This window comes from Platalea leucorodia (genome assembly GCF_965183815.1).
Source record: "Platalea leucorodia genome assembly, chromosome: 6".
In the NCBI taxonomy this organism is placed as follows: Eukaryota; Metazoa; Chordata; class Aves; order Pelecaniformes; family Threskiornithidae; genus Platalea; species Platalea leucorodia.
The window spans coordinates 77,416,359-77,443,832 of NC_138828.1; the positions used below are offsets into that span (position 1 = coordinate 77,416,359).

At 39.8% G+C, this 27,474-nt stretch overlaps 1 protein-coding gene across 3 annotated transcripts; it reads left to right on the forward strand.

Annotated features, from left to right (window-relative positions):
- On the forward strand, positions 1 to 25,835 carry NELFA (negative elongation factor complex member A). Of its 3 annotated transcripts, XM_082315432.1 has the most exons (12): positions 3 to 293; positions 408 to 672; positions 8,096 to 8,267; positions 9,437 to 9,598; positions 10,541 to 10,630; positions 12,483 to 12,613; positions 12,799 to 12,868; positions 13,742 to 13,830; positions 16,146 to 16,257; positions 18,565 to 18,821; positions 19,911 to 20,010; positions 21,544 to 25,835. In XM_082315432.1, the coding sequence occupies exons 2-12, from the start codon at positions 421 to 423 to the stop codon at positions 21,726 to 21,728; spliced, it is 1,620 nt and encodes a 539-aa protein (XP_082171558.1). In that variant the 5' UTR covers positions 3 to 293; positions 408 to 420; the 3' UTR covers positions 21,729 to 25,835. The 3 variants fall into 3 exon arrangements, with proteins under 3 accessions (XP_082171559.1, XP_082171558.1, XP_082171557.1); XM_082315431.1 differs by having other exon boundaries at positions 3 to 672; XM_082315433.1 differs by lacking the exon at positions 19,911 to 20,010 and having other exon boundaries at positions 1 to 672.
- Positions 25,836 to 27,474: the final 1,639 nt, after the last annotated feature.

Below are 27,474 nucleotides of genomic sequence, written 5' to 3' on the forward strand. Positions count from 1 at the left end.
CGCGCCGAGCCAATGAGGCGGCTCCCGGGCAGGAAGGGGAAGGCGGGAGCCGCCGGCCGGGGGAGGCCAGCGTCCTCCCCTGGTTCTCGGCCCGTTTCTGCCCAGGAGAGCCCCGGAGAAGTTAGGGCGGGCTGTGAGGAACAACGAGCCGGGGCTGACAGAGAAGCTTCTCTGCGGTGAGGCGGCGCCATTTTGCAGTACGGCAGAAAAGCTGTGGCGGGCGCCATTTTGCATCTGAACGAGAGATGAGGAGAGCCTGGCTATTTTTCGCCGCTTGGGCGCCGCCATTTTAGGTTACGGCAGATTCTCCGCCTTCCCTAGCGCAACCTCATAGGGCGCCGCCATTTTGGCTTACGAACAAGACGGCGACCCGCAGGGGTCCTCACCCCCTCCCTTCCTCCCTTTAGGTGTCTTCATAAAATGCCCGTGGAGAATCCCCTCTTTTTTCGCCCCGCTCCCAAGATGGCGTCGATGCGGGAGAGCGACACTGGCCTGTGGCTGCACAACAAACTGGGCTCCACAGACGAGCTGTGGGCGCCGCCGAGCATTGCCTCGCTGCTCACGGCTTCGGTGATCGACAACATCCGCCTCTGTTTCCACGGCCTCTCCTCGGCCGTCAAGCTCAAGCTACTCTTGGGGATGCTGCACCTGCCCCGCCGGGCGGTGGATGAGGTGAGAGCTGGGTAGGAGCTTGCGCGGGAAGCTTAACCGGAGCGGGGTGCGTGTCTGTGAGGGGGAGAGGTCGGTCGGAGATGGCGTGAGGGGAGAAGGGGGGGCAGCGCCAGCACCACCTCCCCCGCCCGCCCTTTTCTCTTCGCACGGAGCCTGTGGGGAGGGGAGACCCCGCGGCGCGGTTGCCGCCTCACGCCGCCGGCTCCTCAAGGGCACTCGGCGCGGGGTGTTCCCCACAGGCATCCCCGCTTCTCCCCTGCAGCCCCTCTTGGGCGGGGATGGGGAGGAGGAAGGGCTCGGCTGGCAGAGCGGTCCGTTGAGGCCCAGCTCGGAGGACTCGGTGTGAGGAAAAGCGCTCAGGTTCCCTCTGATAAGGGAGCGAGTGGAGTGGAAGCTTTGCTGCTGCTCCTCCTCCCGCTCTTCGGGGAATCTCTGGTTGGCACTAGTCTTCAGAAAGCAGTTTCGACCTGTAATCTGTCTTACGCTTCCACACGGACTCGTAGTTGTAGGGCTGTGTTTTGATACAGTTGGGGTGCCTTTGGGGAAAAGGGCTTTTCTGAGGCAGTGGTTATTCTAGGATTAGGACAGAGGCATGATCATTTAGGAACAGTAATGTATGTTAGCCTTGCTTCACTCTCCTTTCTTAATACTGGCCACTGTGTAGGTGTCCCGAGTCAAACATCTCAGCTTTAGGAAGGACAGCAGCAAGTGCTGAAACTTTGGGAATGGAAGATCTGGGGTCTGCAATGAACAGTGCTGTTCCCCACCTTGTTGCAGTCAGGTCTTGCCTGAGGAAAATTGCCATGGTTTTTTTGCTTCTTTTTACTTTTTTGGGAACAATTGGTGCTTTCCTTTACTGTCCTATCCCAGCTAATAAGCTGGCTGGCTCGAGTCTGAGCTGGCTCTGCAGGCAGTCATCATAGATCCAGAAAAGCTTATTCATCTGGTCCTGGACCATACCTCATCTGCAGCTGGCTTATTCTTACCAGTAGGCAGCTACTGATGTTTGGGGCAATAGTTGGAGAATGACTGGGAAACATTTATGTTTCTTCAGCCAGGTTTGATGAATTCCTCTCCTGCTTTCACTGTGTATGGTATTGGATCCTGGTAACAACCATGGAGGTGGTGTGTAGTTAATCCTCACCTTCTTGTGTAGAGTATACTCAGCTGTGCTTGCACCAGTCCCTTTCTTGGTTAGGACACAGCTGCTGCTTAGGCTTAATATACATACATACGAGGCAGGGTGTGGGGAGATGGTATGTAACTTGGATTATTGTATGCTCAGCTTTTGTGTATTTCTAAGCTGAAAATGCACAAATATCACATTTAAGCAGTAGTTTAGTGTACATTGGTGTCTGTCTTGCCACATACATCTGTATAATTGATAACTGTGTTACATGTAATTGGTATATCTTAAAAAAAAAAATGAAATAATTCTTGTTCAGCGTATTTATTCTAATTTTTAAAACACGATAATGTTTAGTGCCTGTCCAGTGCACAAGCTGTCTTCCTTCTGTGTGACAAATGCAGTTGTGTTTTGGACAAACAAAAATAACCAAGGCCAGAAAGGGGGATGGGGAGCTATGCAGAAGCTCACATGAACTCTGAGTATGCAAAATTCTTCTGAAGTAGTGTGAAAATCCAAGTAACTTGGAAGAAATGAGTATTGCAATGTTTGGAAAAAGCTAACAAATTAGTGATGTTTTTAGATGGAAAAGAGCTTAAAAAAAACTTAGGGACTTTCATAAATAACACTCATGCCAACTCTCTGAGGCAGCAGCATTCAAGTAAACTGAAATAATTTGTTGAAATGCTGCAAGAGTGTTCACTGGGTGGGTAAAAGAACTTTTTAAACTGATTCTGAGGAAGATGATAGCCAGCAACTTTACTTGATTGTGCTTTAGTTGGCCATGGAGATAAAGTGTATGTAAAGAAGAGCAGGCCAGTTGCTGTGCCTTTCAGTGTACTGTTAAAGTTATCAGTTGTGTTCCAAATATAAAGCTCTTGTTACTGCTGTAACAAAAAAATATTGTAGGATTTTTCACTTCTTTGATGGAGTTTGTGAATTCACAATCATAAACTTAATCTTTCATTGTAAACAGAGCACACTCAATCGAGATCTAAGGATCCTTGCAAAGGACTGAAAATATGATAAATCATCTGTAACATTTTAATTATTTCATGGGCATGTAATTTTTTTTTTAACTGAGAGGAAAGGCTTAAAAAAATATTAAAAATGAAAAACTCATGAGGCAGAAATCCTTAACTTTGCTAGTAGGTCTGCTATTATCATTATAGACTTCCTTCTATAAACGGTAAAAATAGCTGTTGTAGCCAAACTGCTGACTGAAAGCGGTGTTGTCTTGTCAGATACTGATCATTTGTGGCGAGTATGCTAAAATAGGTTGTATTTGTGAAGATTTGTTATGTAACTTACTGTCAAGATTTGGGATATTCTAACTAGTGTTGGGTATCTTACATATAATACCCAGAACATTATATATATAAGATATATATATATATATATAATATTTGTGTTCAGTATATGTGTACTGCGCTGTGTACTTCTCTACAGTATTTTCTGCTCAGTGTATTGTGGAGTGCTGGACATGCTAGCAGAAATACACCAGTATAGGATACTTGTAGCTGCCTGGAAGTGAAATTCATCATTTGGAAATCACTCTCATATCCGAAAATGATTAAACTTAACTATGAAAGTACTTCATCAGTCTCTTTGGAAAGTCATATATGTGCTTTCCATACCATGTGCCAATCTGTATTGATCATGTGTGAGAAGCACTGAGCTGGCATTTGGAAACTTACTAGTATTGGAAAATACGTTGCATCAGCTTTGTAAAGCTTTGGGAATCTCGATAGTGGACGCAGGATATGTTACCGGTTTGTTATGTAACATGTTAAATGGTATTCCTCTCTCTAGATAACAGATGGGACTTAGTTCTTTTGTCTTCAAAATCCCCCCCCCCCCATTTTCTCTATAATAGCATTTTCACTGAGGCATAGAATAACATGGAAACCATTTGGGAGCAGACATCTGAGTAAAGTTACGTGGGAATCGAGAAAAGTGTGGTGGTATTTGGTTTAGAAGGGGTTTAATTGGCTGCTGGCCCTTTCTAAATCTCTGTGAAAGCTTCAGTCTAGACAAGTCAATCTTCAATGAGCTCTCTTGAAAACTCAGTCTTTTGCTTAAGTGTTTTTTTTTTTTCTCAAATGTAATATCCCTCAATTTTCATAATGTTTTCTTTCAACACTCCAAATGTTGTATAGATATAAGTGACTTAATCCTCATAATACTCCTGTGGGATGGGTAATAAACCTAAATTTTTATCATGCTGTGAACCTCATTACTGCTTGTTTGTTCCCGCTGACTAATAAGAATAATTGGCTCCCATTTTCATTTTAAGTTAAGTGTGTTTTGTAGGCAGTTATCAAAAATAACCTTTCCCGCTGTAATTCTCTGGGCAGAATTTGCTAACTCTTGAATCTCCCTGCCCCCCAGCTTTTCATCTGCTAAATTTTTTCCACATAATCATGCCTATTTGAAATGATGCCTAAAGCTCAGTGTAGTGCTGACCAGAGTTTCAGCTGTGAATTTGGCAGAACAGTTGCTTCTGTTTATTTTGTATATTATATTCTTGTTAACCTGATTCACAATGGCAAGCACAGGTTTTCTTTTTGTGCCAGCGTTTCACTTATTTGTTCAGGGTTAGACTGTGATGTTACAACCAAGTCTGGAATGAGGACTGTGCACTTCTGTGCTCTCTGAATTATCTTGAGAGGAAGAGGCTGCCTATCCCAGCAGTGGCCTGCCTTTTATTGCAGTAGCTGCAAGAGAACAGAAGTCAAGACTGTTTCTTCTTGCTTGCTTATGTGAATCAGGAGTCCTCTACTCGTGCAAGTGGGAATTGTGGAGTACTAGTGGAAAGGGATAGGAAGGCGCATGACACTTGCCTTTCCCTCTGTGTTCAGAAGAAGCAGGCTGCTGTGCATCTTTCTGGCCTGCGTTTAGTGTTCTTCGTTTTTCTATGATGTAATATGGTATATTTTAATATTACTCTTGGCCACTTCTGCTTTTTTTTCATGATTAAAATACAAAACATATACACTGGTGATACTTGATCTGTCCTAGTTTTGTTTTGTGTAAATATTGATACTGTACTTTCAATCCAATGCTTTTAGCTTAATGAAAATGCACTCTAATAATAGATACCTATTAAATATCACCTTCTCTATGGCCCCTGAAAGATTAAAACTTGATTGGGTTTCTTAGCCAACTGTTGATGCAATTGTCTAAAGGTATAGTCACATATATTAATTCAGGCATAATATAAAGCAAATGAATGGGATTTCTTTACAAGAAGTCATCTTGGAGCTGTCACTTTGTGTGTTTCTAGTAATATTTCCTTTTTACCCCTTCCCATGGTGCTGTTTGTGTATCCTTCCTGCACAGCCATTATTAATCTCCCTTTGTCTCTGTTCCCAGACTTTTTCCATCCTTCCTGATCCTTTCTTGTTAGATGTTTCTAGTTGTGCCCTATGCTTTTTTTTTTGTGCCAGCAGGCTGAGAAAAATACTTAAGATCCTTAAGTTTTAGATGAGAGAAACGCCAGAACATGTTTCATCAGATCTTGACATTCATGCTTAACAAGATGCTGGCTGGAGCTGATGGGACTCTTACTGACCCAGTGTTGCAATCTTATACAATCAAGAGCTTGGGATTATGGCTGTGCTCTGTAAAGTAACAGGAAAAAAAACCTGTACGTAGGTTTGAATGCATTTCATGCATTCTCAAACCACAAATGAAACTGTTTTTCAGCTGCTGGTTCAACAGTGAACTGGGAACATATATTTAAATTGCCATTTGAAGACAAACCGGAGTCAAAACTCAAATCCAGGCTTGTTAAATGCAAACCCATATTCAGGCAAGGTCTCCGGTTAGCTCACAGTACACGTTAGTGTGCTTCGCTGCCCTGTGTGTGGCAGTGACTGTTCTTTCACCATGTTCTTTCTGCCACGAGGCCTGTGATAATGTTATTTGCCCAGTGCTAGGCAAACAAGTTGTTTCTGGGCTCGTTTCTTGAAGGAGCCAAAGTCATGTGAAGCAATGAGTTGTGGCATAAGTAGGTTGCCTGAACTTTAGCTGCCCTGAGAGCAGTGTGGATGTAACGTGCCCAGACAAGAGCTCCATAGGAACATACATAATATAGATGTGTAGCTCTGTGAATTTTTTGTAAAAATACAGATTTTGTGGAGCAGGTATGAAGGGTAAATTGGGAGGATACAAGAGACATCTTTCTTCCAACTAGTGCCTGAATTTGCTTTGTTGGAGGAGATTACATTCTATACACTTACCTGTGTTAGTGGTGTCCAGGTAGAAGCTTATAAAAGAGCTATAAATAAGCCATAGCTTCATCAGCTCTCATGGCATGTTTTAAATTTTTAGGTGTTTTGCATAAATCAGTACTGTAATTCCTATAGGACAGATAGGAAAATAAAGGACTTTGTTTCGATAGTATTCACACTTGTCCTCATCCACTGTAGTAGAAGTGACTTATGATGAGCAGTTCAGGGTTAGAATAGAGAGATTGACAAGTCTGTATGGAGTCTAGGTGGGTTTTTTATGTTTACTGAGAAAGAAAGGAGCAATGGAGGACAGCAAAGACTAGAACCTTAGAAATTTATTCTCTCCATTGGGTGTTGGTTAAATTTGACATCATGTTAAACAGTGTCTGGTCATGGTTATGTGGCCAGTTTAATCCAAAGCAAATCGATAGAGCTGCTGAAGATGGTAACGGATTGTTGTAGCGTCTCCTTTCTGTTCCACTCTTTTTGTGGTTCATGTAACTGTAGTCAGCCACGCCGAGGGGCTGATCAAGCTTAAAGCTATAGAGAGATGCTAGTTTTTGGTCAGATTAACTGATCTGGTTCATTTCACAAGCACATTACTGTGAGTGCTAAAACATGCAAGGGGTACAGGACAAACTGCCCCTGTAGTGCACTTGTAAACTTTTCTAAAGTGAGAGGGCAATAACATTGTGTTGGTGAAAGGAATTGAGAAATGTCAATGTTTGTCTGCCTCTGAGCTTTAAAAGTACTTGGGGCAAATAATGGAGAGCAGAAATTTAACTTTTATTTCTTAGACTTGCATGAGTAGAGTAAGCTTATTTTATTAAACTTTTTCTTATAAGAAAAAGCTGGTTCTAAAGAAAGGGAAAGTAATATAGCATAAAGGTGAAGATGAATCTCTTGCTTGTCTCCCTGTGTTCAGAAACATGTAGATGGTAACTAAGCTATATGAGCCACAATGGGTTGTGAAAAATCAAAATTCAAGTATTTCCTTATACTTGTTGAAAATTCTTCAATGTTAGTACCATACAGATACTCTATGTAATTTTACTGTTATGTTTTGTGACTTGATAGAGGCACAGTACATCTTGAACATCTTAGTGCTGTGAAGCTAATGCTTTAATGCTTACATGAAAGTTTACTTGGGGGGAAAAAAAAAAGTGTTCAGTCTTTGTTTAGGGGTTTAAGCTTACCTGTGAATGAAGTAAACCAACTAATTTAAGAGATTCATTGTGTAAAAATCAAGGTGACTACAATCAGGCGTTTATTTCATTTCATAGCACCAACAGACATGTTGATCAGTAATTAAAAAAAATTACTGTACCAATGAAATTTTTCTTATTAATCATATGCATTACTTGCCCTTTTTCAAAATAGGTGCTTAAAGAAAAATAACTTTTTTTCTGACAATAGAAACTTTGGGTAGAGGGAAAATCTTGTTACTTGTGGCATATTAGAGGGCTGGGTCTACTTCTGTAATACATAGTTTTTGTCAAACAATATAGTTTTGATTAGCATGAAACACATTATTTTGGCCTAAGCTTAAGTAAAATTTTGATGACTTAGTTTATGTTCCTGTGATGCAGATATGGTCTGTCTGCTATGTTATTCTGTAGCCCAGAAAGGGGCACATCTTCGTTTAGATGCCTGTTCTAAATAACTTGTTGTATTCTAGTTGGATATTCTTATCACTGAATGTAAGGTGTGGGTACACTGGGAGTGTAAGTGTAGAACGTAAGGAGACACTAATGTAAGCATCTGGCCTATTGCTTGTAGTAAAAATGTTCAGTGCTAAACAAAGCTTTGAGCTGCCAAAAGCTCAAAACAAGCTTGGGTTAGATTGACCGAAAGCAATATAAAAAAAAATTATCTTGGTTCATTCTTTACTTAGTTCTAGAGTTAATGTATAACTGTGTTGAAGCAGTTTCCCTCTTCCCTTCCCCAGTAGTAAAACATTGTGCATGTTTATGCTCGTGTCTTTTTAAAATTAAAAAAATCCAACTGTAACCTGTTTAAAACTGTTTCCAATTGGTTGATTTTCTTTTTCTTTTTTTGTTAGATGAAAGGGGCACTGACTGAAATTATCCAGCTCGCTACCTTGGATTCAGACCCCTGGGTCTTAATGGTAGCTGATATTTTAAAATCCTTTCCAGATACTGGCTCCCTTAACCTTGATCTTGAAGAACAGAATCCCAATGTTCAAGATATTTTAGGAGAGCTTAGAGAAAAAGGTAAGCCTTTTCTGTTGGTGCAAATTACAGAAATAACCTGTCGTTTCACAGGCGTACTTGCTGTCTTAACAGTACTGGTATCAGGACAAGCAGTATGTCTTGTCTCTTAACTGCCACAGTTCATGACCTGGCATGTTACTGGACTGAGAACTGTGATATTTGAGGCATGGTAACTTCTTAAATTATCTTTTCACACATCATCAGAACTTGCATGTTGGGTATTACCCTGAGTGTTTGTGAAGGGCAACGTGCAAGTCAACATGGATTCATTAGTATCGTAGACAGGCTGTAAGTGCACTGATAGGTAACTGACTTACTGCAGCTTAGTAAGTTGAGATTTTTCATATGTTGCTCTGTCTCCGCTGTTGTAGTACCAAAGAAGACAGTAAGGCTCTGTTTCTGCAGTGCTTGTGTGGGCAGCCTTGTGTGTCTGGAAGCACCACCGTTGCATTGGGCAGGTGGGGTGCCTCTCTGCTGGAAGTCCTCCTCTAGGCAACAAGTGATAGGTGCTGTGGGGAAGCCTAATCCCAAGAAGAGTTATGCTGCTGATGTCCGACTAGCTACAGATTGCCTAGCAGCTGAAAATGTTGGCTCAGGCACTTGCACAGTTGCTACTTCAAACAATGTAGTAAATGGTGATGCAAAGCTACTCCTACTCCAGTGGGTTTGATTTAGCACGTTGCCTAGAAAAAGCTCTCAGACATCGATGGACAGATGTGGTCTTGGAGTTAGGATTGCAGCAGACCAATAATGAAATGACTTGGAGGTGGCAGCATTTTGTTTTCTTGCTATAATCAAATGATCATTCATATGTTCACACTTTTGGTTTGGATTTTTGTTTAGTAGTTTCATTTTTATGTGTAATTTTTAAGGGGTCTGAGAATTCAATCATTTTATCTTCTTTTACTCTGACAATAGTAGCATATTTAAGATTCCTATAATTTGACTAGGTATAATTAACATGGGAGCTCTTAAGAAGCTAATGTTAAAAATAAACATCCTAGTAACTGGTTATATACTGTGTAATAATTAGAACTAAATTACTGTTGGTGTTTAAACAAGTAATCTAAAATGTAAAAACACCTATACAGTCTAGTTGTAAAATGTTTTGTAATTAGCTATCAAAGAGGTGCTAATACCCATATGTACTGTGTTAACTCTTTATGCAGTAAGTGAATGTGAAACTTCAGCTATGTTGCCGTTGGAATGCCAATACTTAAACAAAAATGCCTTGACAACACTAGCTGGGCCACTTACTCCCCCAGTGAAACACTTCCAGCTGAAAAGGAAACCTAAAAGTGCCACTCTCAGAGCTGAACTCTTGCAGAAGTGTAAGTAGTATTACAGCTAGTTGATAAGATTGAGTAACAAATGAAATGGTGAAAGGAGAATTATATTCAGTCTTATTCTCCAGTATGGGGATATACATTAAAATTTTCTGTTATAAGAGCTTTGCTGGCTGATTTTTTTTTTTCTTTGATAGACTGCTGTGTGTGGAAGAGCAGGTGCAAGTCATTCCAGCCATGATTACATTAAAATGCTAATCTTGAGTTAAATGCTGTTCAGATTTCAAGGCATACAGAAAGCTGTAGCTTTTTAAAGCACAGATATATTCTCTCATGAGTATATTTAACAGTCGGTTGTGAAGACTTGTGAGGGACAGCTTTGGTTAAAGCTCCTGAAACAAAACTGAAATAAGAACCTAGTTTTATTTTGCCATATGTTTTTGCAACAGGGAGCAAGAGCTGCTAATTAACGCTTTCTTTTGCTCAGTATGGCTGTATAGGGTGTGAAAGCCAAGAGGTTTTTTGCGAACAAAAGGCAACATATGTGTACATATATGTACTGGTAGCCGCTTGAACTAAGTGATCTTAAAATAGGTTACCATACCTGCTGTTCTGTTGCAGCAGCTTGCTACTTTCTTGCATGTGCCTTGAGTAGTTGGTCTGGTTAATACAAGATTTGTAACTTTTTATGGTGTTATATAGAACTTTCTTTAATTATTTCAATCTCTATCAAGTAAATTGTCTACTCTGATAATTTCTTTTAGCTTAGACCATCTTGTCAGTTGCATAGTCATATTGATTTTGCATTTTGTTCGAATACTGTGTTTACCTTGCATAAATGACCTGGGTTTTAATTAAAATATAATTCTTTCTTTGTTGCTTCATATATAAAATGTTATTAACTAATACATAAAGAGATGGGAATAGCGATGTATTGTGTTTTTTCAGCACAGATTCTGTAATAACTAAATCCCTTTTTCTTTTTAGCAACAGAAACTGCACAACAGCTCAAGAAGACTGCAGGAGTGCCTTTCCATGCCAAAGGCAGGGGACTGGTCAAAAAGATAGATACAACAAGTATGGCTCACTTTCATAACTTCCCAGAAAGAAAATCTGATAAAATAGCCTTGATAATAAAACTACTGTCTAGTTTTTACAGAAACTTAATTTTTTTTGAAGCAAAGGATTTCTCCCTTTCTGCCTCCTTCTCTCCTGATATGTAAATGTTTCTGACATGTCTTGTCAGAAAGAACAAGAGTGTGGGGTTTTTCTTAAATGGCAAGTATATCTGCCATGCTTCTAAAATGTATGTAGCTAGATCATGCTTGTAGACTTTGGTAAGAATTTAATTTGCATCGCTCCAGGAATAACTCCTGACTAAGCCATGTTGCTCCAAAAGGGAGCAGAGTGGATCACAGTAATCTGCTGTGCTCTGTGAAATGCTGTGAAGTAGACTGAAATGGTCTTGTATTTGTATAATTCTGTGTGGAAAAAGCAGAGGGGACAGTGTGCTCTCTGCAGCCAAGTCTGTGCAGTCGCTTCTATTTAATGGACCTGACAAAGATGTGTAATCATTCTTCAGCTTTGCATTAATAGATTTCAACTATTTGGTGAAGTTCCTGAACTGCTTGAATTTTTCAAATAAGTTTTTGACTAGGAGCAAGAGGAGGGTTCAGAAGGTTTCATACTTTAAATCACTGCACAGTATAACTTTTCTGACCACCAATATGATGCTGAGGTGTAAAACTCGAGTGATTTCTTGGTGTGGTGGCTAGAAGCTGTGAAGTACTTTGTGTCGATGCTATTTAAGATGTGGGTTTGAGCACTAAAGTTTGGCCACGTGTTCATGCAGGAAATGCAAAAAGTGTAGATGTAATTTGAACTAAAAATTGTCCCAGTGTAGAAATTGACCACAGTTCTTCCTGACATTCTCTTTAGCCATTGTACTAATAAAGCTAGTTTTTAGACGTGGCCTTTAGAGCCAGGTGGTCTCTAGAAATATGAGCTATGGGACCAGCTCAGGTTTACTCTGCTGAAACTTATTCCCATTGGTCAGAGGATTGTCCTATGGTGAAAAGGTTTTCAGTACAACATACAGAGGGATACAGAGTATCTAACCTCAAACTAAAAATCTGTGTTTATCTTCCCATTGTAGGGTATGATGAGATTGTCAGGAGGTTCAAAGACCTGACAGATAGGCATATGTGTCCCTAATTTTTTAGCAGTTGATGAAACAATGCTGTCTTCAGCGCTTACGCTGTTACCCTGCTACCTCACACTTAATGTAAAGTTGGGGAAAAACAGCTTCTTATAGGTGTAGCAGTTTCTACCAAGTATTGAGACAGCAGGTTTTCTGTTTGCAATATAGACCCAGGTTGGATCCTCCTCCTTGTGCAAACAGCAGCTCCAGAATTTCAGACCCCTCTGTGAAGCAGTAATTTACCTTTCCAGTAGATTATGAGCCCTTAGCCCTGCAGAAGCTTGGCTAAGAATCTTTGATTAAATAGTTTTACCAAGTTACTAGATCTTAAAGTTCAAAGAGCAACTTTGGCAATAATTGGATTCAGAACATTCATGCCCAATACCTTTGTGTTCAATGTTTTATTTGTTATAAGTAAGGAAAGCATCAACATATGCAGGAAAAATATATTCTGATAGCAGTGCACCTGTTTGATTACTTCATATAGAATGGGGTTGCAAGCATTAGCCTAGAGATTGGCTGTTACTCCTTGTTTGAAGGTTAAGACCTAATCCGACCTTTGAGGGGCATGTAGTCTATTATAGGCAGTTCTGCGTTATAAACATTTGAAGTTAAAGGGGAGGGAGTGTGTGCGTTAAGAAGGGGAAAAGCCGAAGAACTCCTTATTGTTGTTTTTTGTAACTAATTAAACATATGTTACAATTGCTGCCTTTTTTGATCTTCCCTAAGCACCACTCAAAGGAATACCAAAACAAGCTCCGTTCAGGAGTACTTCAGCACCTAGTGTATTTAGTCCTTCTGGAAACAGAACTCCTATTCCTCCTTCAAGAACACCTTTGCGCAAAGAAAGAGGAGTAAAGGTAGGTGCGCTCTTTCTTAGTCTCCTGCTTTCCTGCTCAGTTCTCCTCCCTGATCTAAAGTGAATTTCTGATGCTGTTTTGGATCAAGTATTAATGTATTAAAGAAAAAATTAAGGACAAGCTTTAGAGATCAACTACATAAATTTAACAATGGTTACTAAGTTCTCTATGGCCTTTCTTTTCAGCTTCTAGATATCTCTGAGCTGGATATGGTAGGTGCTGGCCGTGAAGCAAAGAGAAGAAGAAAGACATTAGGTTGGTATAGCATGCGGCTTACAAAGGCTGTTAATATACCTGCAGATAGGATCTAGATCTGTAGTACCATTTTGTTTTTCATTTGTTAAAACTTGTCTTCAGCTAAACTTCTAAAAAGGGGAGGGGGGGAAATAAAAACCCAAACCAAAACACTTTAAGGGAGGATTTTCACTTTTTTTGGTTCTTCTAATCATATTGCCATGTGCCTAGGTAATAACTTGACTCAGTCGCGTGAAAGGATTGAACTAGTTGGTTGCGCTTTGCGCAGCACGTAGGAGTGCGAGTGGCTTCAGTACTGGAATTGTTCTGAGATATCTTGGTGTGCTTATTTCCACTGGCTGTGTGGCCAAGTAAATGAATTGAAAGTGATGTTGAAAAAAACTTACAGTGCTCTCCAGAATTCTGGCTGAGAGATCTTAGCAAGTGAATAATATGTGATATACTGCTCTTAAGTCAAGTGACAGTGCAGTCCTCAGCTATATCAGGAAGATGTACTAGGCAGCATATTTGCCCCAAGACAACCTTTTTGTATTTGTCACCAAAAAAAGAGTGCCTTCTCAGAACAAAATCATAATTCCAATTAAATTTTTGCTTGGATTTTGATGCTTTCTAATATCACAAAATTAGCCAGTTCTGCCTAAGTACTTAGTTACTGTATCTTGATGGGTGTACATTGTGGTTCAGTTCATAATTGGATTGATTATAAACTTGAGTGTGAAGATTACTGTATCTGCCAACCTTTCAGCATGTACCTCTTTAAGCAAGTTTTAGCAGACTTTGAGAAACACATTTTTATATCTTTGTTTAAAAAAGTATATCTAACTCAATATTTCAGAATGCTTCCTTGAACTGGCTTCTATTTTTATGCAATAGATACAGAAGTTGTGGAAAAGCAAGCCAAAGAAGAAACAGTAGTAGAAAATGCTACCCCAGATTATGCTGCTGGCCTTGTGTCTACACAGGTAAAACCAAACAGACTCAAAACAAACAAACAAAAAAAAGAGGAAACCATGATGCATGTTGTTCTAAAACACTTAAATACTGTAATGATATTTTACTAATTTGTTGAAACATGCCTCTTAATGTAAACATCTTTACATAATTATTTCAAAATTCCATTATATTTTCACCAAACTAGATAAAAAATTCAAAGCAGGATGAAGGTATTGATTGTTTTCTTGTTGCTATTTTAAGTTTGTGATGGTGTACGGCATTTTGGTAACTGAGGATCGTAGTCTTCTGTCAGAGATGAAAGGGATAGGAGGACTTTTTGACCCTGGAGAGGTAGAATCATTTTCAGGAGGCCTGCAGGTTTCGCTCTGTGCCTGTGCATCCTCTGTGACCCTAGTGGAATGGTGCCCACAGGAGTCTCGGTGAGGAGCACTTGTCATTGGCCTATGCCCAGGAGGGATAGCTGAATGTAAGCAGCCAAGTAAGAAAAGTCTTTACAACTCATCTGTCTTCTGGCTTGAGAAAAGAACCTACACGCTAGTACCCTTCTGTGGTTCTTTTCTCCATTTTTAGCTTGTAATCTTTGAGAATTGATGCTTAATCCAGAAGGCAGCTTTTTCTGAGGTCCCCAAACCTATCTGTAACTAGGCTTAGCCAGTCCCGTTACTACTGAAAGGGGAGGAGAAACACAGTGGAATTGATCTCTGTACAGGTTACCCATGGCTTATAAATTTGTGCTTCTTAAAACCCATAAAGTTCAGAGGTGGCTGTTCCTTATCTTGAGTTTTTTAGTGTTTGCTTTTTTTTTTTTAAATCCAAAAGTTGTTTAGCATCTACTGAAAAAGCTAACCTCTTGCTAGAGGTAGTTCAGTCAGGGGGGGAGTTGTGTGTAGGGCTTTTTTCCTAATCTTTCAGATACGGTGCATTGGAAAAACTGTGGTGCAGCTTTGTTTTCTCAGCCAGGACATAGCTTTTACAAGAATGTTAGGTCCTCCCCCCACTTCTGATTTAGAAACTCTCTGTTCTATTCCAGCAAGCCTTGGCCTGGAATTAATTTGGACAACTGCATTCTTCAGATACTAATAGATAATTTCAGGCTGCTGCACCCAGTGTTTGCAAGCTTCTCGGGATGATAGAAATCCCATCTCGAATCTTAAGTATCTTCTCTTGTTCCAAATTTAAAGTGGTCATGATTACCTCTGCCTCTTTAAGTCCACGTGTTGACTACAGCACTTGCCTTTGGAGAGCACTTTAGTTGAAAGAACGATGGTTTGGTTGGTGAGCCAGGCATTTTTATCTCTAGAGTCTAATGGTAGGCACATGCAACATTGGTCCCATGGTTGTGGGGGTAGCAATCTGTGGCACACATGCCAGAACCAACATATAGGTAGATATTGGTAGGCCTGTGTCAAGAGTGAAGGTCACTGCCTGTCTCTCTGCAGAATGCTAAGAGTATTTTTTTTTTGGCACGCTCCACATTTTACAGAATATCCTCTTTCTTTTGTCTAGTAGGGCTACCTTAAATGATTTGTCTGCTAGACTTATTCCCCCAAAACTTCTTTTCTCTCTCAAGCCCTTATGTTTATAAGGCTGGATTGGACTAAAGTGAAGATCTTCATAGAGATACCACACTACTCTCTTTATGCTGTGTGTGCAATATCATGTTTAGTTCAGTACAAAATGTGGCATTTTCTTTGGCTTGATCCTAGATGACATCTGTCATATTGGTGTTGACTGCCTGTTTCAGTGGAAATGGGGTCTTACCTGTGCTTTTACTGCTGCCTTCCACCTGCTTATGTCCCAGAGGCCTCTGCATTCTCCTGGGTGGTACTTTAGCAGACCTTTTGCCCGTGGATGAACACAGATTTCTGCACACTAATAGTGAGGATCATGTTTGCTCAGGCAGAAGATCACTTATTTCTATAGTGTAATTTTTCAGAGGGTACCATCTGCACAAATTTCATCATCTGATCTCCACACTACCAGCTGAGGAATGGGACAAAGGAACAGCAGCTTGACTGTCTTTGTAGAAGTACATTCTCTGTAACAGTATTTTTTCCTGGCTCAGACTGTGCCTTCCAAAGCAACTTTGATCTGTATTAGGGGAAATAAAAGCTGCTTTTTCTCTCCTATGATAATTCTAATGTCTGAAGTTTGTATAGGGAATTAGGGTTGAAAGGGCAAACTTGCCCTAACAGAGGAGTCCATAATTAAGTTCCCAAAAGGAATATCATAGCAGAAGTAATGTTGAAATTGTATTTAAAATTCAGAAATAGTGCATGAATGTATGCAGTATGGCTATAGCACTTGCTTTTCTGTTTTACAGAAACTTGGCTCATTGAACAATGAGCCTGCACTACCTTCTACGAGTTATTTACCTGCTACCCCCAGCGTGGTGCCGTCTTCCTCGTATATCCCAAGCTCTGAAACACAACCAGGTAAAAGATGCTTTTTTGCTTTTGGGACCTAATACCTCCAACTCTATACAGTTTTACTGTCTAACTCTTATTTACAAACCTACTGTCCGTCAACTCTAGTGAAATTTAACCTTAGCAGTCTAAAAATCCATTGCAGGAACCCAGCCTTTGGGTTTTGGGAACAAGACATGTCATTTAACCTAAATAAAGAAAATCCTTGTTGCTTTTAAGTCTTAAAATGACAGCTAGTTAAGTCAGGCAAGCAAAGCAATTTACTGTTAGGGGTATTTTTTCTTACTCTGTAACAGAAGATCCAGCATTTTTTTTAATCCCTAAAGAGACACCAGTAATACACATAAATCTAGAGTATATATGCCATACACACATCCGTATGCGTGCACTTACAAAACAGTTGCTTTCAAGAGTCAGATGCATTTCTAGAGGCAAGTACATATTAGCTTTAACACAGGCTGGGATCAAGCCATCCATTTTCCTTTTACCTTTTTATAACAGTCTGATAGATAATAGCAGAGCTCCTGCATATTTTTGAAAAGGGCTACATTATTTTCAATTCTAGAAAATTACCTATAGTAAAAAACAGAGTTCATACAAATCCTTTATTTCTACACCTCTTATTTTAACACTCTTGGTTTTACTTTCCCTTCCCTGCTGCATGTAAAGTCTTAAAGAAATGTATCAGTTTGCACTAGCAGATCTGCATGACTGGGATTCATTACCAGACCTTGCAGTTAACAGAGAACCAATATTTCAGTTTAATGCATTATTTTTACTCTTGCTTGTTGACATTTGGTGCTTTAGTGTTTGTCTTTATGTGAGCTGTGGCATGTTGGTCATTATAGAAAAATGCATATGCAAAACCAAGATCACTTGGCCCTGAAACAGGTCAGAATTTCTCTGAAGGTCCCTGCAAATCTTTCTCTGGCAGAAGACTGGCGTCTCCAGAAGGAACGCAGCCAAGAGCACATCAGTGTTGTCAGCAGCTAGTATTATTTTCCACAGCCTTGGCATTGTATTCAACAGCAGGAAAAGCCTAGTTTAAAATTCTTTATTGTCTTTGTTCTCTATTTTTTTTTCTAACTTATTTTTTCCTTCTGGAGTATGGGGTATCTAGCTTTTCTTATGGACAAGGAATATAATACTGTTTCTTTGATATAAGATGCACACAGAAGATCCACAGATTTGGTCTCAATCTGAGGTTGCAAAATTAAGACATTACTTTATGCAAGTCAGTTATTCTGACATGAGAGGAAGCCAATAATAAAACTTAAGACATAATTGTTAGAAATGTTTGTCCTCTCAAGTGTTCACTGTCCTGTTCCACACATTACTGGATAACAGCCATATTGTTAATGCTGTATCCATGCCTAGATGGAGAGTGGTAGACCTTTCATTCTCTAAAATCTGATTTGAAAGGCTTCAGCGTAGCTCTGGTCTGTATCTGCCTTTTCGTCTACCGTGAACACAATGTGAATAGGTTCGCTTAAACCTCATGAGATTTGTGAAAGGTGCTTAAGCAGCTGTGCCTGTGTCTAAGAGCTGTGAAAGAGTGTAACTGGCTAGAGTGTGCACTGGGTAATTACTGTTTGCTGGACATATGGTAACTTACGAAATCACAGTAACTCGATCATATATGTAACCTCCACCTGCAGCCAGGTTTGTAATAGTAACTCCCTTAAGTGCAGGTGAGTGGATCAACTTTGAGAAATAACAGAGTTAGGACTTGTCCATACTGTGGGGTTTTAACCCTCCTAGCAGTTAGTGTTTAAATAATGAGTGATTTGTGAAAACTGCATTTAATTCTGTCACCCGTTTAAGTATTTGTGTATTTCAGTGCTTGTTACTGGCTGAGACTTAATTACCATTTCCTCTGGAAGTGGCTGCTACGTTAGGTAGAAACTGACTAAATATTTTTATGGTTTTGGCTTCTATGTAACAGTACAGCAATAATCCTGGTAGGGTCAGAGAACAGTTGTTATAGCAATGGAAGCTAAAAAGTAAATAAAGCAGTTTCAATTCACTAACTCTGATATCCATAAATCTGATAACCATTAAACATAAAATTTGATGCTGAATACAGTGTAATCCATATTGGACAGCTAGTCACTCGGTTATCTAATTATTGCTGAAGATAATTGAGTGAAAAGAGCATTAGCTCTTCAGTTTTTCATATAGCTATTAGATGGCGTATCAAATTGTGGTGCTAAAGTGGAATAATCAGAATTTTTAGTTTTCTTTAAAAGCCATTGGTGATGCTAATCCCTGTGTGTGGATTATAATATTTTTAATTATCCTGATTGGTTTTTGCAGCTGGCTCTGCACGAGAGGCCTTGCAGACTAACAGACAGACTGAAGAGCCTGCAGCTCCAAATGCTACCACAACTCTTCCTGCACAATTCAAACAAAGAACACCCATGTACAACAGTAACTCTAATCCACCTGCAGCTACACCTACCTCACCCCTAACACCTACCACACCTCCTGCCATTTCCCCTGCGGCGCAAGCACCACAAGTGGCCCCCCAAACTCAGCAACAGCCACCGCCGAAAAAAAGCCTCTCTCTCACAGTAAGTAAAACCAGGTTCTTTTTGACTGCTGCTTTTGGTGTAGATTAGAAAACGCAAATTTTTATTATGGATCTCATTTAGCATGTTGGCAGTTCCTGGCCTTTGGATCATGGAGTGGTTGAGGCTGCTTTTTTTATAACCAAAGATAATGAAAATGTTTTGTGGCTTTGTTAGCATTGCTGTCTTAAAAATGTTAATCACAACACTTTTAGTTGTGCAGTGTAAACGTTACAGTAAGATGTCTTTATTCACTGCTATTTATTATGTAAATATTAATTTACATAATCTATGTAAATACTTGTTATAAGAATTTTGGAAGAAAGGTGTATTTCCAGCTGAGCTGTTACCCAGGCAGTTGCATATAATGTAAGCTGCTAAAAAGGATCTTGTCATTGCAGTGGTAGGAGAAAAGACATCAATAGATTATTCTAAGGCGAAAGTTTTTATTTCTTGATCCCCTCAGGCCCCTGCCCCGTTATACATCTTTTAAAGCCTGAGAGTGGGGAGGAAACTAAATTGAACAGCAGTTACTTATGTCCTGAAGCTTCTTATTGCTGGTTTGTTGGTATATATTACTTGCATGCTTGAAGTTAAGGAGGTAACTAATTCAAGATGCAACCAATTTGAAGACTTTGCTAAGCACATATGTAAGCCTGGCTTGAAAGATCTGAACTTTAAGAAACTGGGTGACTCTTTTTTTTCAGTACCTCTACTTCATTTATTAAAGAGAAAAAAAATCATCTGAAATTATTGCAAGCCTGGGTTTGGACTGTAGAGGAAGCATTGGGTTTTTTCTTCTTTTTTTATTAATGTCATGAACACAAAATTGATAATGTAAACATTAAGTCTCTTAGCACATGTTTCTGTAACTATTTAAAGGTGGGTTTTGTCCAGTTTCAGAATTCTGTTGTCACTGCTGTAAGTGTTAAGTGTTAAAGAGGGAAAGCCCTGAGGTTAAGGCTTTTTTTGTTTACTTTTTGTAGGTCTACAGACTTCCACCTTACTCTTATGCTTGTCTGTGGGTATTAATATGGTATCTGTTGGCAGTGTTTTCTCCACTGGAATTCATATTTGTTGTATCTGTTGCAGAGGGAGCAAATGTATGCTGCACAGGAAATGTTCAAGACTGCGAACAAAGTTACAAGGCCAGAAAAGGCTCTTATACTTGGATTCATGGCAGGATCCAGAGGCATGTATTGAGACTAATCTAGCTTGCTTTTGAATACCCAAATCTGAAGTACAGCCTAGCGTTCCTAAATGTGCATATGTGAGTGCAAGGCTCTTGCTTTAGCTTTACTCTGGACTGTACATAGTTTTATGGATTACAGTTTGAACTACCTTAGTTCTACCTGGAAATGGGTCTTTAGGGCCTATTTCCAATAAGTCAAACAGTCTGACAGAGCAGCTGCTAGTGAGTTAGGGGTTGAGGAGAAACTAAGCAGCTAGTTAGAACAGTGAACAGACCGGTTAGGCCCTAGTAGTCTGTCTGGAAGACCAATAAATAGAACTTCTTTTGTGGCAAGTCGAGGTACAAGTTGGTTAGTACAGAGCCTCTTTGCTAATTCCTTAGCATTAGAAATGTAGCAACTGTTGTCTTGGAGACTTTAGGTAACCACAGGTGCTGTGAATCACAGAGAGAGAAGCTGTCTGATAGCAAGATCCTGCCATATATTGGCCTTGATAGACCAAGGCTGTTTTACCCAGATGATGATCAGATGTAAGATGAGAAGGGGCTTAAGAGTCCTTAGGTGAACTCTGTCATCTGCACTAGCTCTGGTTTCTAATTTGGTATTTGAGAGCTCTTATCACTGGAGTGCTGGAGCCTAAATGTGGCTTGTGCGTTTGGATTAATGCAATACGTTATTGAAGATGACCAGGGTAAAGTTACTGTGATGATCCCTGGGCTTTACTACGAGATACACAAAACTTTCTTAATGATGGTGCTGTTAGTACTAGATGCTACTTCAAACTACAGTAGGAGGGTGTACTTTTAATATCTACATGGACAGTTTTTTGTAATGCAAGGTAAAATATTTTGGAAGTGTGCACGTGTGTGTGTTATATATATTCACATATGCATATATAGATAAGTAATAACAATAGGAATTCCTTCAGTAATAATGGCAGCACCTTCTGAAGGCTGGGTACATAACTGCCAGCTATGGTATTCTTGAGCTTTCCTGAGTGTCAATTCCAGTACCTTGAAATGTAACATTCAGTGCTTCTACTGGAATGGAACTGAGCCTTGGACGAGTGATTTCAGTGAAGCTGTTTGGGCTTCCAGAACAGCTGAAAATTGTTGAGGCTTTTAACTACCAAATGTATCCCAAATAAAATAACTTGGGTAGTTCAAGTTTATCAACTCCCATTTAAATACAAGCTTTTCCTGTGGCTCTTGAGGCAGACAGCATTGACCTTGGCATGCTTCACTCCCCCTTTTGTTATTCTTCCAGTTACTTTAGCCTTGGGGTTCATCGTTTGGGGTCTGGTTTTGTTATCCTTAAAACTGTCTGTGATGTATCGAGGGAGGAAGATCTTTGTGTGGCTATGTGTATTAGTGACATTACTTGCTCAGTTTTGGGCTTGGGGTTTGTTTGTTGGGTTTTGGTTTGGTTTTTTCTTTTTTTTTTCAGGATAAGGTTTAGAATCTCTATCAAGTGCTCTTTACCTTATCTAATACGATACTGAAATGTATAATTTGTTCCTATTCTTGTTTTCACAGAGAATCCTTGCCAAGAGCAAGGTGACATCATCCAAATTAAACTTAGTGAGCATACAGAAGATTTACCAAAGGCAGATGGCACTGGCAGCACCACTATGTTGGTTGATACGGTCTTTGAAATGAACTATGCTACTGGTGAATGGACCAGATTCAAGAAGTACAAACCTATAACTAATGTTTCCTAAGAGACGCAGCAACAGCAGACTGGACCAAATCAAGCTTAGAGTCAACCAGCTCATAGAGTATGTCAACTGTACAAAATGGCATTCATGTGTATGTTTCTTACTACCCTCCAGAGTAAAAGTTGTGGCTCTTCAACCTAACTGGGCTCAGTGAACACAGAAGAAGATGGTGTCAAACTTGCTTTTTTTTTTTTTTTTTAATAAATCTTGGGAGAGGGAAGGGTGATCTTAGACGGGAAAGTTTTGGTGTGTTTTTGTTTTCCTACAGTTCAAGATGCCGGAAAAGGAGATCACAACTGAAAGATTACAGATGGGAGCAGTTTACTTCTGAGTACCGGAAGAGAAGACCACTGCGCAGTCATTCACGGTTTACCATTAAACGAGGGCACAGATCTTTATTGTAAAAAATATTTTCTTTGGCTACATGGGTTCTGTTTGTAAGAATGGACATTTAAAGCACCACCGGTCAGTGCTTGATTATTTTGTAATTCAGCTGCAGTATAACTAAATATTGCAGGTGGTAGATGTCCAGTGTCTAATGGTACCCACTGTATGTTTAGCTTATTTATGCTTGGGTCATAGGATGGGATTGAGCAGCTTTGTTAACTCGCTATATTGTCAATGTCCATGCCCAGCATGAGTTAATCTATATTTGGCATTATTTGAGATCGACAGAAACTGAGTATCGTAACTTTCTGAAGAAAAAAACATCAAAATTAAGAAAAAGGAAAAGTGGTGGAGGCTTGTCACTGCCTGGAAGTGATAGCTCTTTACCATGTAAGTCTTACAGTGGAAGTAAGTTAACGATTCAGTACTATGATTCGAAGTCGATCTATGGCTCTTGCGTAGCAAGCCCTTTGAACAGCATAACTTACCTGGGAGGAAGTGATACTATTCCATCTCAAGACCAATTGCAGCTTAATTTAAAAATGGCCCTAGAAATGGTTGAGTGACACACATCTGAATATAGATGGTTGGGAAGATTTGTTGTCTTGAGGCAGTGTTAATTTATGTTTGGTTGAGTAGTCATAAGGCACTTGATTGCCAAGCCCTGATCCAAAAAGTTTTGAATGACTGTAGCTGTGGTTTTTACCAGTGTAGTTATATCAGTGTAATCACTAATGTGGCCACAATTATACTGGCATATAAATGTGCCTTATACTTGTCCCCTTCTAGTAGAAGCACATTTTTATCATTATAACTGTGTTCACACCACTGGTATAATCTGGCTTTAATAGTACAAATAAAGCTTGCATTTATTGAGAGGGCTTATGTACATAGTTCAGGATTCATCCTTTGGAGACTTGGCTTCATCATTTGAAGGAGACTTGGATTAAACGTCTGCTTTCTGCCAGTACTTGTATGTGGAGCTGTGCTTGGTTGGGAACGGTGCTTAGAAGGAAGAAATACAAAGATGAGTAGCACAATGGTTGGTTGGTGCTGAGGAGGTACCTTGGGCTGACTAGAGGTTTATGTTAAAGTGGAACTCTTAGGACAAAATGAGGCTTTTTTCTTTTTTTTCTCTGAAAAGAAAGCAGACCAAATCCCATAAGTACACTTATATCCTAACAAAGATGTTTAGATGATTGATTAGAGTCTTTTTGTACTGGGGAATTTTTATTGCATTTTATTTTTAGTTTTTCAAACAAATTATCCAACAGGACAGGGCAAGTATAAATAATAAGAAAATCTGTATTTTACAGTGTTTTAAGATGTGACCAAAAGTATAGATTTCTTAACTTTATTTAAGCAAATATACGGAATGTTCTAGCTCCTGTAGCAGGCAAGTTATTTGATGGTACCTGCTACCATTATGGAGTGCTGTGCATGTATTGGTGTGAAAGTTACTTGCATATAACTGTCACACTGGGGGCTCTCCTCCACATAATTATCCCGTTTCAGAAGCAATGTAGATTGTGATTCTGATTGCGATTTTTCTCTGAACAGCTAGAAACCAGCCTGACAAGTGAGGATGAGTAGTGGGTTTTAGTTTTTAGAATGAGTTCATAGAAATGTGTTTTCATGGTTATAACTTATTTGATTATAGTATGTTACACAGTAAGGGCTAACAATAGAATATGAAAGTATTCATCTTTTAAAAGAAAGGTTTAAAGAAAAGTGACATTCCTCTTCTTGTCTGCATTCAGATTTTTAAAGTTTTTTTGTGATGACCAGTTTTCTGTAAACATGTATGATACTTCGTCTTAACTGTTCCTGCTTGCTAGATGAGCTGCAAGTACCAAATATAGTTTTTAAGAAAGAACTTTTAGAAGATTGGCTGACTTGAGGGGCATGTACTGTCACTGTAAATTGTTGATCAAGACAATTCAGGAGCTGCTGCGTGATGGCTCTTTTGGCTTACTTGAGATTAGTGGGGGTCCCTCGCTAACTCTCTTAGTCCGCGGAAGTCTGCGTTTCAGACCCGTGCTGTTGGGATGGAGACAGCTGTCCCTCTCCTCTTCAGGAAGCCCTTCTAGAATGCAGAGGAGTCATCTGAGTTGCAGTAGTGTGTAGGAAGCTTAACCATGCTGCTACCTGTTTGTATTTGCTGCATAACAAAGTTGGTCTCCAGGCCTGTTTGTCTAAAGTCAGTCATACGCAATAAATTGACATTTTAAATAGAAGCATAGTATATTTTTAATTCCGTTAAGTCATTAGGATGAGGCAATTTAACACTGCAAAAATAATTTATTTTTAAAGTGACTTTATGACCCTCGATACCGGAGCATTACTTCAACTTGATCTGTGAATCTAGAAAGCTTCTTTTTAAATGCCTAAAGAAAGGGAAGTTTTTGCAACATTGTTAAAATGATATGGTAAGAAGTAAAGCTACATGGAGTTCTTTGGTTCAGAGAATGAAATCATTGAACCAGTGGCCTGAAAGTAGGGATAATGCCAGACAATTCAGAAAGCGCAACACCAACATTTAAATTCCAGTGAAATGGAATTGTTGCATACAGAACAAAATCTGGCCTTGGAACTTAATATTTTTTTGTCTTGAATGTTCAGTCACTTGGATGTTAGCTGGATTCCATTCAGTGAGGCTCAGTGTGTGCTGTAACATTAAACAAAAGCATTTGTGGACTCTAGAATGACTTGCAGATGTACTGACAAGTTGACTGGAGCAGTAATTTAGAGTTTTCTTAAAGCTTTGTTTGTGTCCTTTCCTCTTTCCCTTTATCCAAGCATGAAGTTTTAGGAAATAGCAAGCTCAAACTTCCAAAGTGCATTACTGCACCTCAGCAAGGCAGGATGTCCCAGCTTCTCTTGTCCTTGCTTGTAAAGAAGCACCTGTCTATGCAAGCCTAGGCATGATATGAATTAGTTTATTTGATTTTAGAGTGTGGAATACTGGAGAGAAAAGCAATGAAAGTGGCTTATATTTTTCCCTGTCCTGTCCAAACTTTATTCTTGGGGGAGAAAGAACACATACATGCATACCCAGGCTTCTTTAACAACTTGCCCTACAGCAAAGTGCTGGGTTTCTTTAGGCTCCGTGTTCTTTCATGAGTGCCGTGAGGACCAGAAAGAGTGAAATGAGTGTAATGAAGGTGAGCCCAAGGAGGATGCTGAGCATGTTCTGATCATAGATTCCATCTTCCTTTTAGACAGTGCTTTTTCCTACTCTAGTGCTCTGTAGTTATCCCCATACAAAACAGGCTAGGCTTAGTATGGTTAACACTCTATAGTGCTGGGCCAGTATTTTGTGGGTTAACTTGATTTTCACTGGTAGCTTTGCCATGTAATCTTTGAGTTAAATACCATAGGATGCTGGATGCAATGGGGAGGAGCCTTTGGTAGTTGCTTGGCACTTCCATGTAAAATTGGTCACTTCTCTCGCTAAGTTGTGTCAAAGTGCAGACCACTTGTCCAGATGAAAGAAGCCTGAGGCTTTGGCATTATACAGTTTAAGAGTGAATCACATTTTCATAGTAAGATCTGACTGGAAAAAAAGACTAAAAAATGTTAAGCCAGAGCCCTCTGGGAATCTGGTGCCTTTAACAAGATCTGTCATTTTGTAAAATGTTACATCTATAGCATAGCCCGTATGTTTTTCTATTGGTTTTTTTGTACAGTTGTAAATTCAAAATATTCTGTCTTTGGGTACGTATTTTCAGTGTAATACAGTATGTATAATAAAAATTTAGATTTTCTAAGGAAACGGACTGATACTCTTTTTAATAATCAAGTTGTGTGTTGTGTTAACAGTTGAATTGGTGATGAGTACCACTAGCCTGAGACCAAACAGCCAAATTGCATGATAGTGTGTATCCATTTTAAATTTATGTTACATTGCTTCTGTGGATACATTTCCAAGTTGACATTTCAAAGTTGACATATGCTAGTTTTGCTGGTTAGGATATTTGTGAGTAGGAGGTGTTACCAAAATACCTGCTCTTTCTCTCTGGGTGGATTCGCCGAAAGCGGCTTAACCTTGGGCGATGTGTTTCCACAACGTGTGGGTGCGCGTACACTGAAGCACTCGAGCCACAGCCTAGATCTGATAGTATGAGGAAGATACGCCATGCACAGGTTCTGTGGATGGCCCACGTGGTATGAGACTGTGGAATAAACCCTGGGGTTTTTTTTTTAACACCTTCTTTAGCTGATTTACAGCAATGGCGCCTTCTCTCAGTTTTAAAGTGCTGCGGAAGGTGGGTGTTTTTTGGTTTGGGGTTGGTGTTGGTTGGTTGTGGTTTTGGGTTGTTTTTTTTTCCCTCAAACTGTTTTCATGCTCAGAGATACTGTTTCTATGGTCTAGTTTATCCTGTGATAAACATGAAGGCTTACTTTACAATGTTGAGTTATATGGATGTGTGCAGCTGGCCTGATACCAATTTTCTTATGTACAGCTGTGTGACCTGGCTCTGTTACACTTGGCCATGCTGGTGCGGTGCCAGACATGGTCTGAGGTTTTTCTTTTCTGTGTTGGATTGACCTTATTAAATAGCTGGGAAGGGAATTCTGTTCCAAGTCAACTGCTCTGGTACAACGCTTGGGACAAAGCTTTGGGAATAGGTTGAGATGCACATTTTATTTTGTAGGGCACTCGCTCTGTCAAAGAGATTTCCTGGTGCCCAAATGAGTGACTCACTGATCAATTTTATATGAACAGGTGTGTGCCAGTTCGCCTGTCTTCTGAGAATGGCCTGTGCAGAGTCAGACCCATCTATTTTTAGCGATATCTGCGTCACTAGACGTGTTGGACAGGCTTAGCTGGTACAGGCATGTAGGGTTTGACCAAACACTGACCTCTCTAAGACCTGGACAAACTAGTGTCAGATACTGTCCTAAAGCTGTCCTGTATTCCTAATGCCTTTAGACAGAACCTAAAACATCTCAGACTTTACTCTTCTCCCTGCCCCTGTGCATGCAGGTGTGCATGTACAGGTTCTCCTGAGAGCAGGAAAGGAAAAAATAAGGCAAGAAGGAAAAAAAGTGGTTGTTCTAAAGTATATGAGGTAATGTTGTTTTCAGAACCTGCTGTGTTTCAAGACACTTGCATGGTACCAGACCTTCTCCTGAGGAACCTGGGGAGATTCCTTCATCTGACTCTCGGAACATGGTTCCTGAGTAGCATTTGGTATTAAAATATACTTCTTCCTGGTAGAAGTTTCATGAACTACAAAAAACAATCCATTTCTCGAGAGTGGTTGATTCAAGCCCTCAGTAGCATGTAAGCTTGGTTCTAGAGTCTGATCCATCATTTGGTGTCATTAAAGTCCATAGTCTCTCTTCCCCCTCTTTG

Bases quoted from the DNA above. Each gene is read 5' to 3' on its own strand.
- NELFA (XM_082315431.1), top strand. From the start codon at position 421: ATGCCCGTGGAGAATCCCCTCTTTTTTCGCCCCGCTCCCAAGATGGCG. The intron at 16,258-18,564 runs GTAAAAGATGCT...TGGTTTTTGCAG, and splicing joins AAGCTCTGAAACACAACCAG to CTGGCTCTGCACGAGAGGCC. The intron at 18,822-19,910 runs GTAAGTAAAACC...TATCTGTTGCAG, and splicing joins AAAAAAGCCTCTCTCTCACA to AGGGAGCAAATGTATGCTGC.